General features: G+C 44.5%; 2 protein-coding genes across 5 annotated transcripts; one reads left to right on the forward strand and one right to left on the reverse strand.

Moving 5' to 3' along the window:
- Positions 1 to 551: 551 nt before the first annotated feature.
- kbtbd8 (kelch repeat and BTB (POZ) domain containing 8) lies at positions 552 to 11,022 on the reverse strand. 4 transcript variants are annotated; one of them, XM_002938369.5, is made up of 5 exons: positions 10,877 to 10,947; positions 8,350 to 8,448; positions 7,460 to 7,670; positions 4,810 to 5,924; positions 552 to 1,489 (listed from the first exon to the last, which is right to left on the reverse strand). In XM_002938369.5, the coding sequence occupies exons 1-5, from the start codon at positions 10,890 to 10,892 to the stop codon at positions 1,029 to 1,031; spliced, it is 1,902 nt and encodes a 633-aa protein (XP_002938415.2). In that variant the 5' UTR covers positions 10,893 to 10,947; the 3' UTR covers positions 552 to 1,028. The 4 variants fall into 4 exon arrangements, with proteins under 4 accessions (XP_002938415.2, XP_012817212.1, XP_012817211.1 ...); XM_012961758.2 differs by lacking the exon at positions 8,350 to 8,448 and having other exon boundaries at positions 971 to 1,489; positions 10,944 to 11,022; XM_012961757.3 differs by lacking the exon at positions 8,350 to 8,448 and having other exon boundaries at positions 971 to 1,489; positions 10,877 to 10,986.
- A 21-nt stretch (positions 11,023 to 11,043) lies between these two features.
- Positions 11,044 to 19,043, forward strand: LOC100491616 (mucin-1). Its single transcript, XM_002938367.5, has 3 exons — positions 11,044 to 11,139; positions 13,547 to 13,696; positions 17,926 to 19,043. The coding sequence occupies exons 2-3, from the start codon at positions 13,645 to 13,647 to the stop codon at positions 18,945 to 18,947; spliced, it is 1,074 nt and encodes a 357-aa protein (XP_002938413.1). The 5' UTR covers positions 11,044 to 11,139; positions 13,547 to 13,644; the 3' UTR covers positions 18,948 to 19,043.
- Positions 19,044 to 19,200: the final 157 nt, after the last annotated feature.

Consider the following 19,200-nt stretch of genomic DNA (forward strand, 5'->3'; position numbering starts at 1 on the left):
TCTTAGTTGGGATCAAGTACAGGTACTGTTTTATTATTACAGAGAAAAGGGAATCATTTAACCATGAAATAAACCCAATAGGGCTGTTCTGCCCCAATAAGGGGTAATTATATCTTAGTTGGGATCAAGTACAGGTACTAAGATATAATTACCCCTTAAAGGGGGCAAAACAGTCCTATCGGGTTTGATTAATGTTCAAGTCATTTTAGTACACTTAAAAGGTATGGAAATCTAAAGTACAAAGGTATCCCTTTTCCGGAAAACCAGAGCATTCTGGGTAACAGGTCCCATACCTGTACTTTATAGACGCAGACTCTCTTTAGTACGAATGCAAACACACTATTAAACGAGAATAAAATAAATAGGTGGAACTGCCCTCTTGAAACTAGCCGCAGTTGTTAATGCTAGATCTACTCCCCTCTAGTGCATAGATATTCTGGATCCTCCAAAGGAGAAAAAAAAAAAAAGTATAATTTATGTTAAATAATCCCTTGAACGCCAAAGACTCTTCCCCCCCCCCCCCCCTTTCCCTCCCAACCATAATGAAAACACTCTAGCACCAAAAACTGGTTCTACATTACAACAGAACAGAGTCTGCTAACCTGCACCACACACACACATACACACAGATCTCTCTCAACTACAATTCCCAGCATCTTCCAACAGAGTGACTGCCAGACAATGCCGAGAGTTATAGTTTGGCAACAGCTGAAGTGTCATAGGTTAGCAACCACTGCAGCAGAATATATATATATATATATATGATATGATTCCATGTATACCATGAGAAAAAACGCCGATAATTGCACTTTGTAAACGTAGAGTTCACCAAAAATAAATGGTGAAAAAAAAAAATAAAGGAAAACTAACGTAGCTGCACCCCTTCACCAAAACTCCTACTGCAACTTTTTATAAGCACCCGTCCCAAGTACAAGACTTGTCCATGTCGAACTAAATATTAAATACTGACAATTGCGGAGTTTCTGAGAGTCCGGCCCCTTCGCTGCGCCGGGCCATCAAGCTGAAGATCAGAGAACTTTCTGAAGACACTGTGGGTAGAGTTTAGCGACTGCACATTCAAAATGGCGGCCCAGATCCCACAGCCGCTCCGGCGTTTCGTACACTTTTTTCCAACTGTCCGCTATCTCGTCGTATTGGTAGAGGGAGTTTTTCCTGCTCGTCCGGAACACGAATTCTTCCACGCTGACCTGGGTCGCTCGGACGAAGAGGTGAAGTTTACTTTTAAAAACCACCAGCTTGATGTACGGGTTCGAAGACTGCTCGCAGGGAAGATCTTTTTTCCGAGTCCACCGGTTTTGCTCCACGTCGTAGGCCTCCACGGTGAGAACGCGGTGATTTCCACGGATTCCAGCTACATAGTAGATGGAATCTTTGTACACGGCTGCCATTCCTTGAACTCGAGGCGCAGTCATGGGGGTTAGGTAACACCAGTAGTCTCGTGGGGGGTCATAGCAAAGGAACACCTCCCCTAGATTATAAAGGTACAAGATTAACATCCAAGTGTATAAATGCTTAAACAGAACAAATGCATTATACAAAGATATATATTTATAATACACGGTTTGGTCATTTCCCTATGGGACCAAACGGTAAATGATATCCTTATAATTAGAGCTTAGTGATGTAATTTGTCACATGACTCACTAAAACTTGTATATTATAATAAATAAAGTACCCCCTGTTCTAAAATACGAGGATATTTTCAGCCTTGTGCTTTATATATGGTCATGAAACTCATCGGTGACTTATAATATCCCTATATTTTACAATAGGGGGTACTTTATTCACTATATATTATAAGGAACTCCTCTGTGACTTATAATATCCTTATATTTTACAATAGGGGGTCCTTTATTCGCTATATATTATAAGGAACTCCTCGGGGGCTTATAATATCCCTATATTTTATAATAGGGGGTCCTTTATTCGCTATATATTATAAGGAACTCCTCGGGGACTTATAATATCCTTATATTTTACAATATTACATTTTTTACATTAACATTTATTTATAAAGCGCCAACATATTCCGCAGCGCTGTACAATAAGTGGGTTACATACGTTGGACATACAGAGTAACATATAAAGCAATCAGTAACCGATACAAGAGGTGAAGAGGGCCCTGCCCAAAAGAGGTACTTTATTCACTATATACTATAAGGAACTTCTCGGGGGCTTATAATATCCCTATATGTTACAATAGGGGGTACTTTATTCACTATATATTATAAGGAACTCCTCGGGGGCTTATAATATCCCTATATGTTACAATAGGAGGTACTTTATTCACTATAAGGAACTCCTTGGGGGGTCCTCCTCCCAAAAACCTTTTCCTGCATAATGAAAGAAAATGTAATTCTAAGCAACATTATAACACATACACATTAACTAATATCTAATTGTAGTTAATTAGCCCTTTCTGTTCTGTGAGGGACAGAAGTCAGGGCTCCTTCAGGAATTTAAATCAGCTGGCTTGCAACATTGTTTCAGGAGTCGGAGTCAGAGCCAGAAGTGCAGAGAACAGGCAGAAACTGCTGCCAATAGCAATGTATAAACAGCTTTAAAACCACTGAACATTCACAATTTATGTATATTGGAAAGTTGCTTCGAATTACATTTGTTTCCCCAACTATGCAAATATTTGGGTGGGACCCCTTTAAGTTTGCCAGACTCCGCTAAGTAGGAACAGGAAATGTCCCCTAGGACATTGCTGTTCAAAGCAAATTTAAAGGGGAACTCCATATATAGTGGATGCATAGTGGGTTATGTAGTTCCTGCACGCTGTCTGTAAGCTGGGGAGACGTTATTACAATTTGTAACATCAATGTTTTAGTCCCTCCTCCCCTGCCAGCAGTTATTAACGCACAATATCTGTGATCTAGTAAGAAGAGTCAGTCGATTCGAGGGGTCTTGCCCTAAAGCAGGTTCTGCCCAATAATATATAAAGTCAGACTGTCTACGGGAAAAGGTATGGTAGCTCCCACACACGTGCATAAATACAGATAATCATGGGAGTGTTCTCTGCAAACAATAAGCTGTGCCTTCATAAAACAGCATCTGATGGAACAACATGGCAGCCATCACTGCTTTGTATAAAGTAACATACATGCTGCGTAGGCTTTGCATAATTACACAAAAACACAACAAAAAAGATAAGCCATGTTTATCAAACAAATCTTACCTGCTAAGGACTCACCATCACAACCTGGGAATATAACTTGCAAGATAAAGAATACTCAGCGGGACTCATTTATCAACACTGGGCAGGTATAGAACATTGAATGCAACAATTTGACTGGCTGCCACGGGCAAATTTGCCCAGTGTTGAAAAGAAATATTTGTTCCTAGGCTACAGAACACCAGCATTCTTAAACACAGAATTATGAACAGTAGATACTGGCTGTTGCCCAGCAAGAGTTTGACTATAATTTTATACCAATATCCTGCTGTAGTAATTCAGCAAGGCCACACCCCACCCCCGCTATATTTGCTTTTAGCCATGTTCCCTTGTACTAAGCACAATTCAGCAGGAACAGCCCCCTAAGTTTGCTCATAGCCTGTACAGAGAGATACCATAAAACTATGGCAGCATAGGGATTCCCTTGTACTAAGCACAATTCAGCAGGAACAGCCCCCTAAGTTTGCCCATAGCCTGTACAGAGAGATACCATAAAACTATGGCAGCATAGGGATTCCCCTGTACTAAGCACAATTCAGCAGGAACAGCCCCTAAGTTTTCTCATAGCCTGTACAGAGAGATACCATAAAACTATGGCAGCATAGGGATTCCCTTGTACTAAGCACAATTCAGCAGGAACAGCCCCTAAGTTTTCTCATAGCCTGTACAGAGAGTTACTATAAAACTACGACTGTTCGCACAGTGCAGGGTACATATTTAATATACCTCCACCAGCAGTCAAGTTTAGCAAGATATTGCTAAGTAAATTAAGTAAGCATTCTAGGATTTCTCATAATATTGCCAGTGGGGCACCAACTTGGTGAGTCAAGGAAAAGAATTATGCAACTCTAAGGGGCTGATTTACTAACCCACGAATCCGACCCGAATTGGAAAAGTTCCGACTTGAAAACGAACATTTTGCGACTTTTTCGTATGTTTTGCGATTTTTTCGGATTCTGTACGAATTTTTCGTTACCAATACGATTTTTGCGTAAAAACGCGAGTTTTTCGTATCCATTACGAAAGTTGCGTAAAAATTTGCGCATTTTTCGTAGCGTTAAAACTTACGCGAAAAGTTGCGCATTTTTCGTAGCGTTAAAACTTAACGCTACGAAAAATGCGCAACTTTTCGCGTAAGTTTTAACGCTACGCAAAATGCGCAACTTTTTACGCAACTTTCGTAATGGATAGGAAAACTCGCGTTTTTACGCAAAAATCGTATTGGATCCGAAAAATTCGTAAAGAATCCGAAAAAATCGCAAAACATACGAAAAAATCGCAAAGTACCGATCATTACGAAAAAAACGCAATCGGACTCCATTCGACCCGTTCGTGGGTAAGTAAATCAGCCCCTAAGGGTAAGGTCCCACGGAGAGATTTGTCAATCATGATAGATCTCTGCTACATGAGGCGACTAATCTCTCCGAAATGCCTTTCCCCCTCAAAGGGAATTGGCAGTGGAAAGGCCTACGCATCGCTTCGGCTTTCCAAAGTTGTGCATAGTTTTCTCCTACAGGCAACTTCCACGGCTTCGGAAAACTGTGTGGTGAGTGGCAGGTGTGCAGAGGATGCCCACACTGCTGTTTAAAAACATCAATAAAATGGCTTACCCTGTAGAATATAGATTTTGTCTTTGTATTCCACAGCACTATGAAACTCCATTGCCACTGGCATTAAACTCACAGCTGTCCAACAGTTGTCTCTGGTATCGTAGCACTCAACAGATTTGAGAGGATTGCGCCCATCCCCTTCATAAACGCGGCCCCCAATAGCGTATAATTTACCACAACAATGAACCAGTTTGCAGCCTATTCGCGCTCGGAGCAAGGGGGCCTTAGGCAGCCATCGATTGCTTGAATGGTCGTACAACCAGAAGTCACTTTCTGCCTTGTGGTCTATGCAGACGTCATTGTTACTCGGCCTATACCCCCCCGCAATGTAGAGTTCATTATCTGGCGTCACAAGGATCCCAACTTCTCTCAAGTCACCAGGCGGTTTGCATAGTTTATAGACTTTTCCTGTCAGTGTGTCCAGACAAGGCACAGTTTGCTTTTTTCCTGAGTGTTTGTTTGCGGCCTCGAAGCAGATGATCATTTCAGAAGCGGTCATGCCCAGTCTCCGAGTACAGCAATTGGCACTAATCTTTCCCTTCTGTACTCTGTTTATGGGCATGGCCTGTGCAAATATGGGAGGGATCTGTTCCACAAATGTCTCTTCCATGAGGGGCATGCGGATACATTTGGCAAATATTTCCGGAAGATGCATTTCTCTCGTCTCCTGCTCGTGCTCATACCAGCTGATGATGCTGTCGTAAACGTGCTCTTCCTTCTCCACATCCAAGTCGTCGCTGTTCAATATGCTTATCAGTTGGTCTTTCCTCAGGTGCAGAAACTCTTGCTCTTTGGTGACGTACAGAAACTTTTTGCGGATGTAGTCTTGGGCTTTCTCCTTAAGTTCCTGATGGCCGTAGTGATCAGCAAAGCTAAAGACTCCGATACAGTTTTGTGGTTCCAAGCGGCTAATCATATACTGCGCGCACTGATCCTGGAGAGAAGGGATCTGGAAGATGCTCGCCGCAGTGAATAATGCTTGGACGTTTGCCTCGGTTAGCTGAACTCTGGATGTATATGCATAGTTCAATACAAGTTGCATCGACTCTGCTTCAATTCCGACTAACCGCACTTCTTTCTGGGTGCTCTCTGTAAGGCCGCTAGTGAACATAGATCTATATAAAAAGAAAAAAAAAAGCAAGCATAAGGAATTAATATTTGACACAGAAAGGAATAAATATAGGAAATGTATGGGTTATATATAAAAGAGGGACTTGTTTACAAAGATAATGCTAACCCCCTGCCACCAATAAGGATTTATTGCTTCTATTATTTTTTGACCAACTAACACTTGAAGGAAAAGGAAGGCATTTTATTGCCAATAGATTAGCCACAATAGTGCAAGCTAAAACAGCTTTAACATACCTGAGTTAGCCCTAGAAGCTCCCTCTGTATAACATAGCAGCTGCCATTTTAGCTCTGGCTGCTGGTAGCTCTGATTACAGCACAGTTGGAAGGGGGAGAGAGGATAGAGGAGCAAAATGAGCAGGCTTGTGACGTGCCCTGAAGGAATTTTCTGACACAGAAGAACGTGTACACAAAAGAAAATAAATCCCGTGTTTCTTTTGATGGAGAACAGCTTTTCTGTGAGTGCTTATGGCTGTATTTACATAGACCTTTCTCAAGTTTTTCCCAGATATGTCCACCTCAAGGCTGGTGATATCAGACTGATCCCATCATTCTGGCCGGAGGGCCAAACGAATGAATCACAATAATGGAATGTAAGCCTTTGGAGCAAGGACTGCTGCATCAATGAGCCAAAGCACTCCTCACCCTGACAGGAATTTTAAACCTGCCCAATTGATATCTGCCAGGTTTTCGGCCAGATATATGTCTAGCAGTCCTGTCTGAGGGTCCCATAAATGTGCCAATAAGCTACCAACTTGGTCCATTAGCAGCTTTTATTGGCCCGTGTATGGCCACCTTAACTCCTAATTGGTCACCATACTAAAGCTCTCCCTCCTATAGAAGTGCAATGGATTGGTACATATTGCTGCTGCTGCTTCTATTATAGTTGACAAATGGTGAACCTTTGTTATGTGGACAAAGACCATAACATATCTTCACTATGCTCCTAAAATACCACAACAAAATCCAAAATATTAAATAGTTTAAAGGCAAAGCTTCAATCTTGTTGTTTCATTGCACTTATGTATGGCTGCCAATGCATTAATATGGATAGCAAACAAAGAAAATACATTGGTTGGTTGTGGTTTGAATAAAAACTGTGGCAAAGATTTATTTAACTGAGAAGGAAAGTAACAATCACTGGGGGCGCAAAGGCAGAAAGAGGTTTGCTTTGACCCTGGGCTGGTGCAGTTTTTTGCTAACAGGAGATTAATATTTGGAGATGCACTCCCATATGTACTGTGTTAGTATCAATAATTATTCTTTGGTACTCACTGCAGGGGTCCCCTGGAAGATCCACAAATATTACATATAAATGTAGAAACAGTAGGGCACTCAAATTTCCCAAAAAGTTTTATTTACATAAGAACCGACCCCCCCCCAGTGATTATACCCTTTCCTTCTCCTTTAAACCATCTTGTCATAAAATGCCTAACAACGTTGCACTCTTGCCCACGGACCTCCATTCAAGTAAGACATGCAGGATGCACGTATAATGTTGCTGGGGTTCAGTAGCTCATACCTGAAGTAAGGACTGATTGCTGCAAGAACATTTCTGTGACAAGAAAAATGTTTTCCGTGATCCACTTGCACCACGATATCCGTCAGCTTGCCCTCGTCGTACATTGCTTTAAGTTGCTGGAGAATACTGCAGGCATGGTAGGGGTCCATAGCACTGCTGACAGGATTGGAAGGGGGGATTCCATTCTGCGTCTGTACATACTTGGCTACTTCTGAAATAGGAAAAAAAAAAGCATATATATAGGTTTTTTACTCAAATATGATATGACGAGGGGTACAAAGAGCTGACAATGTGCAACCCTAAGTGGCACTGAGCTGCACACTGCCAACAACAAAAAGCCCTTATACCAAACATACCAATGTTTGTCGTACTGTTCAATTCACTTTCAAAGCCAACTGTATAGATAGCTAGTAAGCAGATCTTTTTCCAATTTGACCACACAAGTGTTTGGCAAGACTGGCTGGATCCAATCATTTGGCCCACAGGCCAGTAATGAGCTTACACAGGAGGCCCATGGAGTCTCATTAGGATAAAACTGCATTTAAAGCTCAATGTGATCCTTGCCCAAGATGAATATCCAAGCCTTTCTCCCCCACAAAGTGAGGGAGGCCATTATTTTGGCACCCTTTCATGGCCAAATAAACTGCCAATTTGGCAGGAGCGGCAGCTAAAATTGACCCATTTAAATTAAGCAATACTGCTAGTACACCAGTGAGATTATTTCAACTTTCATAGGTATGGGCAAACTAAGATCTGGCCCACAGAAATTCAGTGTCAAAAGGGACCCACTGGGACTAAAGCAAGGAAAGGGATATATCTGTGAAAGTCATACAGATAAGACTACAGGACAATAGCCTTGGAAATCAAAGAGGAAAGAAGAGGAAGCATACCAGTGGAAGCTGTAGAGGAAGGTGTCTGCGCCATATTCATGGGAGCGATAGGTAAGGGTGATGTATGAAGTAAAGGATTCAGAGCCATAGCCAGGGAAACTGCAGAACAAAGAAAGAAGAGACAGAGCTATACCTACGGGAACTGAACACAATAAACTGCACAGAGACACTTCCTTGGGTGTTTCAGATCAAAGAAAGAGAAGAGAGGGCAGAGGCCACCCAAGTGAAGGCCAAATCAGGCAGATTTGATTGTTTAGCCCTGGGCTAGAAATCAGGTACAATGCAGGCTCACTGGAAGAGGACTAAGGAATTCCTTAAGGTGGCCATACACAGGCAGATTTGGGTTCTTCAGACCGATTCGGCAGTTTATCTGCGCATGTATAAAGGACTCCTGACGATCTTATGTTTTCTGGCTGAGAGACGGCCAGATGTCGATGTTGTTGTAATTTGAGTGGATCTTAATGTGTATGGCCACCTTAACATGCCCAACAGAGATTTGGCCAAATTTTATCTGTCAGGAAAGCAGTCGGGAGAAACCAATAAACTTGGTCCGGAAGATATCCATTTTCATACAAATTGAACACCTTGTAGAGATCAACGGAATATTGTCACGTTGTCATTGTGCTCTGTAGATCTATAAACCAGAAACAACCTCAAACTTATTCGGACCCCTTGTCCCAGAGCATATCATCCTTCTAATAAGTCACTTACCACAAAAATTAAAATTCCACCCAAACGCCCTTATTTGCACTAATGATACCAGCAGACTGTGGAAGTTGAGGTTCATTAACAAGATGTACATGTTGCTAGTAATTGGTATAAGATCCTGCACATTGTATCCAAGTATAATAATTAAACCCTTATGTAAAGGGATACGTGGAACCAGAATCCTACATGGGGTATAAAGTTCAACTTATGATTTTTACCCAGTCTGCTATATCTAGGAGGCATGTGTCCTATAGTGTAAACACTGAGGATTCTGAATTAGCATAGTGATGTATGGGTGTGACTTACTAAAATGCACCACTGCAGTTGCCTGTAGCAAGTAAAAAGATCAGAAGAGAAAGTGTCAAAATCATCTGTAGGAAACAGGAGGTGTGGGAAGTCCAGAAGGGTGCCAAAATAATGCCCTGTGAATGGCAACAAGTATGTAACAATAATGCCATAGGAAAGAGGCTTGTAAATTGGGCATATAATGTTCAGGAATCACACCCTGCGAATGGGGGGGGTGTAGGCAACCGTGCCCTGGGGGGGGGGGGGGGGGGTGTAGGCAACCGTGCCCTGGGGGGGGGGGGGGGTGTAGGCAACCGTGCCCTGGGGGGGGGGGGCTGTAGGCAACCGTGCCCTGGGGGGGGGGGTGTAGGCAACCGTGCCCTGGGGGGGGGGGGGTGTAGGCAACCGTGCCCTGGGGGGGGGTGTAGGCAACCGTGCCCTGGGGGGGGGGGGGTGTAGGCAAACCGTGCCCTGGGGGGGGGGTGTAGGCAACCGTGCCCTGGGGGGGGGGGGGGTGTAGGCAACCGTGCCCTGGGGGGGGGGGGTGTAGGCAACCGTGCCCTGGGGGGGGGGGGTGTAGGCAACCGTGCCCTGGGGGGGGGGGTGTAGGCAACCGTGCCCTGGGGGGGGGGGGTGTAGGCAACCGTGCCCTGGGGGGGGGGGGTGTAGGCAACCGTGCCCTGGGGGGGGGGGGTGTAGGCAAACCGTGCCCTGGGGGGGGGGGTGTAGGCAACCGTGCCCTGGGGGGGGGGTGTAGGCAACCGTGCCCTGGGGGGGGGGTGTAGGCAACCGTGCCCTAGCGGGTAGGCAACCGTGCCCTAGCGGGTAGGCAACCGTGCCCTAGCGGGTAGGCAACCGTGCCCTAGCGGGTAGGCAACCGTGCCCTAGCGGGTAGGCAACCGTGCCCTAGCGGGTAGGCAACCGTGCCCTAGCGGGTAGGCAACCGTGCCCTAGCGGGTAGGCAACCGTGCCCTAGCGGGTAGGCAACCGTGCCCTAGCGGGTAGGCAACCGTGCCCTTGCGGGTAGGCAACCGTGCCCTTGCGGGTAGGCAACCGTGCCCTAGCGGGTAGGCAACCGTGCCCTAGGATTAAAGTATGAAATGCCCTTATAATCATGTGCTAGAGATTAGGTACATGATACATAAATCCAAAGGGAGCACCATAACCCACAGAGAGGACCCAGAGAGCCAACAAAGCCCAGGGCACCATTCCATGCACTCAAAGCATTAATAGCTGGGAGCCCACAGACTCACAAGGGCCCGCTTGTATAAAGCCCAATAGCAGATACCTGCTTTATAATTGTCACTGGCTAAACCCGCTGGCTAAGCCCCCAGGGAAAGTGAAGTTCAGCAAAAGCCACAGGTTGCAAAGCCCTTGAGTGTAAATACTTACCCCCCACCTCCTGAATTACTCAGTGCCCCCCTCCATTAATCAAGCGGCAAGTCCCACAGCCTATAGGAGAAAAGCTTTCCCCTCAAAACCAACTACAAATACCCAAAGCGGAGCCGGCCTCTCCCAGCCCCAAACAACCCACCTCCCTGTGCAGCCATTCTCCTCCTCCTCCTCCTCCGGCTCCAGCCTGTGCAGGAAACGTCACTTACTTCCTTTGGGGAACCCGGATGTTGCTTATCGGCCAATCACAGCTGCCGGAGTCTGTTCCTGCCGCGTTTCTATTGGACGGGCCGCCGCGAAGCACGTCGGTAGTTGTTGTTGTTGTCTGGGGCAAGCCGGGTGAAGAGTGGGCGGGGCGTTACTCTGCGTGACGTGTCACAGGCGCGCAGGGCATGCTGGGAGAAGGTACGGCCTGAGAGGCAGCTGCGGGGCAAGTTTGTGTTATTAGCGGCGCCTGAAGGGAGGAGCTAGGAGTTATTGGGTGTCACAAGGGGAGGGGCCTGGTGTAGTACAAGATACATAGCAACTTAGCATTTGGACTCTTTCAGTAATGCGAGTCTCTATGTTTGCCCAGTAGCAGTAACGCCTAGCAACCTATTCAGTTGTTTTAAACAGTTGACCAGTGAATTCTACCTGCTGGTTGGTTGCTATGGGTTACTGCTCCTTGTGTCTTTTTATTGCATAACCCAATTTTTGCCCTTTGAAATATCCCAACTGTATGGAAGTGTTTAAGAGCTTTTATGGTCAGAAATTAAAGAAACTAATGCCAAAATCAATGGAGGGTGCCAATGTGTTAGGCTCATCTATAAAGAAATAGACAAACCAGGGGTAGTGGCTGCGTGGCACTGCCACCTTGTTCCTGCCTCTTGGATATACTTGTGTGCAGAACGTCAGAGATTTGTGTAAAGGTATGGGATCCCTTATCCAGAAACCCATTATCCAGAAAGCTCCGAATTATGGAAAGCCTGTCTCCCATAGACTCCATTTTAATCAAATAATTCTAATTTTTAAAAATTGATTTTCTTTTTCGCTTTAATAATAAAACAGTACCTGTACTTGATCCCAACTAAGATATAATTACCCCTTATTTGGGGCAGAACAGCCCTATTGGGTTTATTTAATGGTTAAATGATTCCCTTTTCTCTGTAATAATAAAACAGTACCTGTACTTGATCCCAACTAAAATATAATTACCCCTTATTGGGGGCAGAACAGCCCTATTGGGTTTATTTAATGGTTAAATGATTCCCTTTTCTCTGTAATAATAAAACAGTACCTGTACTTGATCCCAACTAAGATATAATTACCCCTTATTGGGGGCAGAACAGCCCTATTGGGTTTATTTCATGGTTAAATGATTCCCTTTTCTCTGTAATAATAAAACAGTACCTGTACTTGATCCCAACTAAGATATAATTACCCCTTATTGGGGGACAGAACAGCCCTATTGGGTTTATTTAATGGTTAAATGATTCCCTTTTCTCTGTAATAATAAAACAGTACCTGTACTTGATCCCAACTAAGATATAATTACCCCTTATTGGGTTTAATTAATGTTTTTTAGCAGACAAGTTATGGAGATCCAAATTACGGAAAGATCCCTTATCCGGAATACCCTTGGTCCCAAGCATCCTGGATAACAGGTCATATACCTGTACTGTGAATGTGTTTAGCTTAATTCATCACGGTTCGTCTCCAGAACAACATGGCCGCTACCTGCTATACACAATAGTACCCTGGTGTGGTGTTTTATTTTTTTTAAACAAAGGAGCACTGGTTTAGGGTAAGGGGCTATTGCTTGGTGTCACTGGGCAGCAGTTGGATTCATTGGGGGTGCCAATGTTAGAACCCCTCCAGTGAATGTAATCAACAAGTTTTACCCAGGGAAATAACTAACAGTGCTATGCCAGTTTTACTCTACCACAGGAATGCACTAGGGACAATTGGGAAAGTTAAATAAAATGGCAGCATGGAGCTTTGTTAGTTTCTCCCCTGGGCAGAGCACCGACACTGTATTCACTGGGGGTGCTGATAAGAATCCTTTTCCAAATTTCAGCTGATTTCCCTGTTCATGATGGGTGGTGAATTGCTTTTTTGATTTAGTTTCTTCTGTAGGCAAGCCTGGGGGTGCAGAGGTAACACTGATAGGCTGAAATGTAAAGGCGTGGAAGAGCCAGCAGCTGTCAGAACTATGATAGGAGTATGAAGACACACAGAGCTACTAGTAGCAGCTACTTGTCACGGCTACTAAATCAGACAATGCTGATCATTTACTGATAATTGTCTCTACGTGTGTTTTAGCAGAGGCAATTCTCAGTATTGTCTATGGCAGGGGATTTTCTGGCATTTAGTAGCTGACAAGTAGCTGCTTCTAGTAGCTCAGTGTGTCTTCACCCTAACGGGTGAAGTGGTGGTCCAGACTAATGGTCTGTTTCATTTTCTATGTAACATTGGTCCAGATTCAGCACCAAGATCATTGTATTTTTATTTCAATATCAGGAATAAAGTTCCTTAAGGGCAATGGCACACAGCGAAGTTTAACCGAAGTGTGCCACTGCCCTTAGGGAATTAAAGATAAGATGATCTTGGTGCTGAAAAATGCCTTCCCACTGCAATAACTTGAATCGCCAGTGGAAAGGCATATGCGCCAGTTTTTTTCCTGCACTGCTGCCTGGGGAGGCCTAGCTTTGATTTAGGTATAACCCATTAATGAGAGAAACAGCAGTGTGAGAGATGTGTGTGCAAATCAGGCTAACGTTTTTCCTATTAATAGGAGAAAATCATTGGCAATATGTCCTCTTCTCTCTTTCAGATCTCATCAACTGGATCTGGGTACTGACAGTGCCATCAGCAGATTGTGACAGAGACTGAAAAAGACCTTTGAGACAAATCCATCCTCATACTGGCCCGATGAGACGCCAGGCTAAGCACCTTGCTCTAATGCAAGCCCTCCATCGTCGAAGTAATTTTAAATAAGAAATGTTTTATGCACAAAGTTGGCTTTATTTTTGGCAGATTGAGCCACATAACTGGCCAGTAGTCGATATAGTTGTGGGGCAGTAACAAGTCCTTATAACTGGCCAGTAGTCGATATAGTTGTGGGGCAGTAACAAGTCCTTATTACTGGCCAGCAGTCGATAGAGTTGTGGGGCAGTAACAAGTCCTTATTACTGGCCAGCAGTCGATATAGTTGTGGGGCAATAACAAGTCCTTATTACTGGCCAGCAGTCGATATAGTTGTGGGGCAGTAACAAGTCCTTATAACTGGCCAGCAGTCGATATAGTTGTGGGGCAGTAACAAGTCCTTATTACTGGCCAGCAGTCGATATAGTTGTAGGGCAGTAACAGTCCTTATAACTGGCTAGTAGTCGATATAGTTGTGGGGGAATAACAGTCCTTATAACTGGCCAGTAGTCAATATAGTTGTGGGGCAGTAACAAGTCCTTATAACTGGCCAGTAGTCGATATAGTTGTGGGGCAGTAACAAGTCCTTATAACTGGCCAGCAGTCAATATAGTTGTGGGGCAGTAACAAGCCCTTATTACTGGCCAGCAGTCGATATAGTTGTGGGGCAGTAACAAGCCCTTATAACTGGCCAGCAGTCGATATAGTTGTGGGGCAGTAACAAGTCCTTATTACTGGCCAGCAGTCGATATAGTTGTGGGGCAGTAACAAGTCCTTATTACTGGCCAGCAGTCGATATAGTTGTGGGGCAGTAACAAGTCCTTATTACTGGCCAGCAGTCGATATAGTTGTGGGGCAGTAACAAGTCCTTATAACTGGCCAGCAGTCGATATAGTTGTGGGGCAGTAACAAGTCCTTATAACTGGCCAGCAGTCGATATAGTTGTAGGGCAGTAACAGTCCTTATAACTGGCCAGTAGTCGATATAGTTGTGGGGGAATAACAGTCCTTATAACTGGCCAGTAGTCAATATAGTTGTGGGGCAGTAACAAGTCCTTATAACTGGCCAGCAGTCGATATAGTTGTGGGGGAATAACAGTCCTTATAACTGGCCAGTAGTCAATATAGTTGTGGGGCAGTAACAAGTCCTTATTACTGGCCAGCAGTCAATATAGTTGTGGGGCAGTAACAAGTCCTTATTACTGGCCAGCAGTCGATATAGTTGTAGGGCAGTAACAGTCCTTATAACTGGCTAGTAGTCGATATAGTTGTGGGGGAATAACAGTCCTTATAACTGGCCAGTAGTCAATATAGTTGTGGGGCAGTAACAAGTCCTTATAACTGGCCAGTAGTCGATATAGTTGTGGGGCAGTAACAAGTCCTTATAACTGGCCAGCAGTCAATATAGTTGTGGGGCAGTAACAAGCCCTTATTACTGGCCAGCAGTCGATATAGTTGTGGGGCAGTAACAAGCCCTTATAACTGGCCAGCAGTCGATATAGTTGTGGGGCAGTAACAAGTCCTTATTACTGGCCAGCAGTCGATATAGTTGTGGGGCAGTAACAAGTCCTTATTACTGGCCAGCAGTCGATATAGTTGTGGGGCAGTAACAAGTCCTTATAACTGGCCAGCAGTCGATATAGTTGTGGGGCAGTAACAAGTCCTTATAACTGGCCAGCAGTCGATATAGTTGTAGGGCAGTAACAGTCCTTATAACTGGCCAGTAGTCGATATAGTTGTGGGGGAATAACAGTCCTTATAACTGGCCAGTAGTCAATATAGTTGTGGGGCAGTAACAAGTCCTTATAACTGGCCAGCAGTCGATATAGTTGTGGGGGAATAACAGTCCTTATAACTGGCCAGTAGTCAATATAGTTGTGGAGCAGTAACAAGTCCTTATAACTGGCCAGTAGTCGATATAGTTGTGGGGGAATAACAGTCCTTATTACTGGCCAGCAGTCGATATAGTTGTGGGGCAGTAACAAGTCCTTATTACTGGCCAGCAGTCGATATAGTTGTGGGGCAGTAACAAGTCCTTATTACTGGCCAGCAGTCGATATAGTTGTGGGGCAGTAACAAGTCCTTATTACTGGCCAGCAGTCGATATAGTTGTAGGGCAGTAACAGTCCTTATAACTGGCTAGTAGTCGATATAGTTGTGAGGGAATAACAGTCCTTATAACTGGCCAGTAGTCAATATAGTTGTGGGGCAGTAACAAGTCCTTATAACTGACCAGCAGTCGATATAGTTGTGGGGCAGTAACAAGTCCTTATAACTGGCCAGCAGTCGATATAGTTGTAGGGCAGTAACAAGTCCTTATTACTGGCCAGCAGTCGATATAGTTGTGGGGCAGTAACAAGTCCTTATAACTGGCCAGCAGTCGATATAGTTGTGGGGCAGTAACAAGTCCTTATAACTGGCCAGCAGTCGATATAGTTGTGGGGCAGTAACAAGTCCTTATTACTGACCAGCAGTCGATATAGTTGTGGGGCAGTAACAAGTCCTTATTACTGGCCAGCAGTCGATATAGTTGTGGGGCAGTAACAAGTCCTTATAACTGGCCAGCAGTCGATATAGTTGTGGGGCAGTAACAAGTCCTTATAACTGGCCAGCAGTCGATATAGTTGTAGGGCAGTAACAGTCCTTATAACTGGCCAGTAGTCGATATAGTTGTGGGGGAATAACAGTCCTTATAACTGGCCAGTAGTCAATATAGTTGTGGGGCAGTAACAAGTCCTTATAACTGGCCAGCAGTCGATATAGTTGTGGGGGAATAACAGTCCTTATAACTGGCCAGTAGTCAATATAGTTGTGGGGCAGTAACAAGTCCTTTTAACTGGCCAGTAGTCGATATAGTTGTGGGGGAATAACAGTCCTTATAACGGGCCAGTAGTCAATATAGTTGTGGGGCAGTAACAAGTCCTTATAACTGGCCAGGGGTCGATGCAGACAGCAGGCAGTAATAAGTCCATTAGGCAGACAAAATTTCTGGACGGGCAGCAGACAATAAGTCTTTATAACAGGCCAAGGGTCAAAACCAAGATTCAAGTACATGTGCTATATTATTGTAATAATCCAGTACAGCAGTGGCATAACGTGAAGGGGCAATGCCGCCTCCCACAAAAATCTTGTGTGTGGCGGGGAGCTAAACAGCAACTCCAAGGGTTCTTAGCCAACAGATTAAGGCAGTGAGAATGTTATACCAAGGGCTTTAGATGAGCCTGGCCTCTAATGGCTTGGGAGCCTTTGGTGTATCTGCTGCCCTCTTTTAGTGCAGTGGGAATAGTTAAAGGGGTTGTTCAACTTCAGGGTGAAGACACACTGGGCCACTAGTAGCATTAAGGATGAAGACACATGGAGCTACTTAGTAGCAGCTACTTGTCACGGCTACTAAACTCCAGAAAATCCCCTGCCATAGACAATACTGAGCATTGCCTCTGCTAAAACACACGTAGAGACTGTTATCTGTAAATGATAAGCATTGTCTTTTTTAGTAGCCACGACAAGTAGCTGCTACTAGTAGCTCTGTGTGTCTCCACCCTCAGGTTAACTTTTAGTATTTTACAATGGGAAGGAAAAATAGGAGAGCAGTGGGGTAAAATAATGTTCAAATTAAACAGAGGGTGTTTTAAAAGTCAGAAGTAACTTGTAATAAAATGGACACAAACTGATAGGGAGAAATGCCACAGATATTCTCAAATCAATACATAGAATTAATCAAGGGCATATTTAGATTTTTATCTATAATCTGAGTACTTTAGTTCTTAGATTCCGTTACACCGCTGTGTTGAACTTGCATTTTTAATAACATCATCACTCAAGTACCTTCAACCACAGGTCAGTTTCGTACTGTTGCATAAAGGCATTCTTAAAGGACAACCGAACCTGCCCCACACCCTCCAATTTTAATCAGTAGCCATGCCCCACAATGTCACCCTTGCCTTCCTTCTCCCTATTCACATTGAAGTGGCCCAGATGGGTTGGTGGCCACATTTGGTTTCCAACTCCCTGCTAGTTATTGCTGAGCAGGATCATGCACAGTGGAAGCTGATCTGTTCCTGGTTGGAGATCACTGCCAGGGGTACAGGCAGCAGGCATTATTAGGGTGGGATGGGGGTGTTTGTAATTAAGAGAAGATGGGTGGTTTAGTTTAGCAGGGCAATGCTGGGGCCCTGTTTGGAAGCAGACACTCCTACATTTTGGGAGATGTTTCAGTTTTCCCTATGGGGCATTGATAAAGAACTGTACCATTTTTGAAGTCTGACCTTTTTTTCTCTTTTTTCTGCAGATCGTATCAGACAGCTAAGGCAGTTCAGGGCTCGACAGCAGCCCCCTGGTACTCCACCTTCCATGGATACCAACACCCCTTCAGTTTCTGGCACCGACTCTGAAACTTGCTTATCTGTTTCCTTTGATACTGGCAGCTCTGCACACTCTGAAGCTTTCTCACCTGCAAGCTCTGGTGCTGGCATACCTGCAGAATCTGACCCTGTCTCCGTTGCAGAGACTGGAATTGGTACCTCTGATGCCACTGAGCCTGTAGCATTTGGCTCTGGTTCCTCTGCAGACTCTGCCACTGCTTCAGACATGAACAGTGACACTTTTTCTGAATCTTATGCATACTCTGACACTGTTTCCTATATCTACTCTGGAAACAACTCTACTAATTTTGACTCCTATCTATACTCCAACAATGACTCCTGGGAGTACCCTGACTCCAATAGCTTCTCTGATGCCAGCACATATGTATACTCCGAGGCTGGCATACCTGTTATCTCCGACTCTGCATCTCCTATTGCCTCTGACCCTGGCTCACCTGCAGCCTCCAACACTGGCTCCTATGCAATCACTTATCCTGACAAAATTGAAAGTCTGTTTGGCAACTCACCTACAGTCTCTGATGCAGGCTCACATGGCAAGCTACCGTTAGCCCCACAGTCTATTATACAAGGGGCCTCCCCCCCTATATCACATGTAGTCTCACACCCTGGTCCTCCTGCAGCCAAACACTATACACCCCCTGCAGCCTCATCAACAGAAGTTTCTCCCAGCAGATTAATAGCTCCTGGTGCCGGCACACCTACAGTCTCTGACATGGGATCAACCGTTGGCTTACCTGCAGCCATGCACAATGGCTTTCCTGCATCCTCACACTCTGTCCTGCCTGCAGAAGCACCACCGGCTTCACTGGCAGAGGTTCCAGCCCTGCTAAGCATCCAGAAACGACTAGATGCCCTACATGCTGAGATACATGAGATGAGGAAAGAAATATCCTTCCACTTCAACCAACTCTTCACCCGACTGCAGTAATGTCAAAGGGATTCCATTTTCTCAGAATCCGCAAGTAAATGTTCCAGGTTTTTGTGTTCCTACAGATTTCAGTAAAAATGTTGCAATGTTTCTAAATATTCTTCTTTTGTGGTTATTAACAGACTACCGCTAGTGTGGTGTCTACTTTTAGTCATACTATCCCATTCTTTTCTAACACCGTTACAGCAATTTCCCTGAATGGAGCAATTACACTGAATTGCATTACTTTAAGAGATATTGCTTTTTGCTATGC

This window comes from Xenopus tropicalis, chromosome 4 (genome assembly GCF_000004195.4).
Source record: "Xenopus tropicalis strain Nigerian chromosome 4, UCB_Xtro_10.0, whole genome shotgun sequence".
Classification (NCBI taxonomy): domain Eukaryota; kingdom Metazoa; phylum Chordata; class Amphibia; order Anura; family Pipidae; genus Xenopus; species Xenopus tropicalis.

What these genes read in the sequence shown, in the direction of transcription:
- kbtbd8 (XM_002938369.5), bottom strand. An exon ending in GCAATCAGTCCTTACTTCAG is followed by an intron (nt 5,925 to 7,459) that starts GTATGAGCTACT and finishes CTTTTTATATAG; the next exon opens with ATCTATGTTCACTAGCGGCC. An exon ending in CAAAATCTATATTCTACAGG is followed by an intron (nt 1,490 to 4,809) that starts GTAAGCCATTTT and finishes TTTATAATCTAG; the next exon opens with GGGAGGTGTTCCTTTGCTAT.
- LOC100491616 (XM_002938367.5), top strand. Translation starts at nt 13,645, where the DNA reads ATGAGACGCCAGGCTAAGCACCTTGCTCTAATGCAAGCCCTCCATCGT. An exon ending in GCAAGCCCTCCATCGTCGAA is followed by an intron (nt 13,697 to 17,925) that starts GTAATTTTAAAT and finishes TTTTTTCTGCAG; the next exon opens with ATCGTATCAGACAGCTAAGG.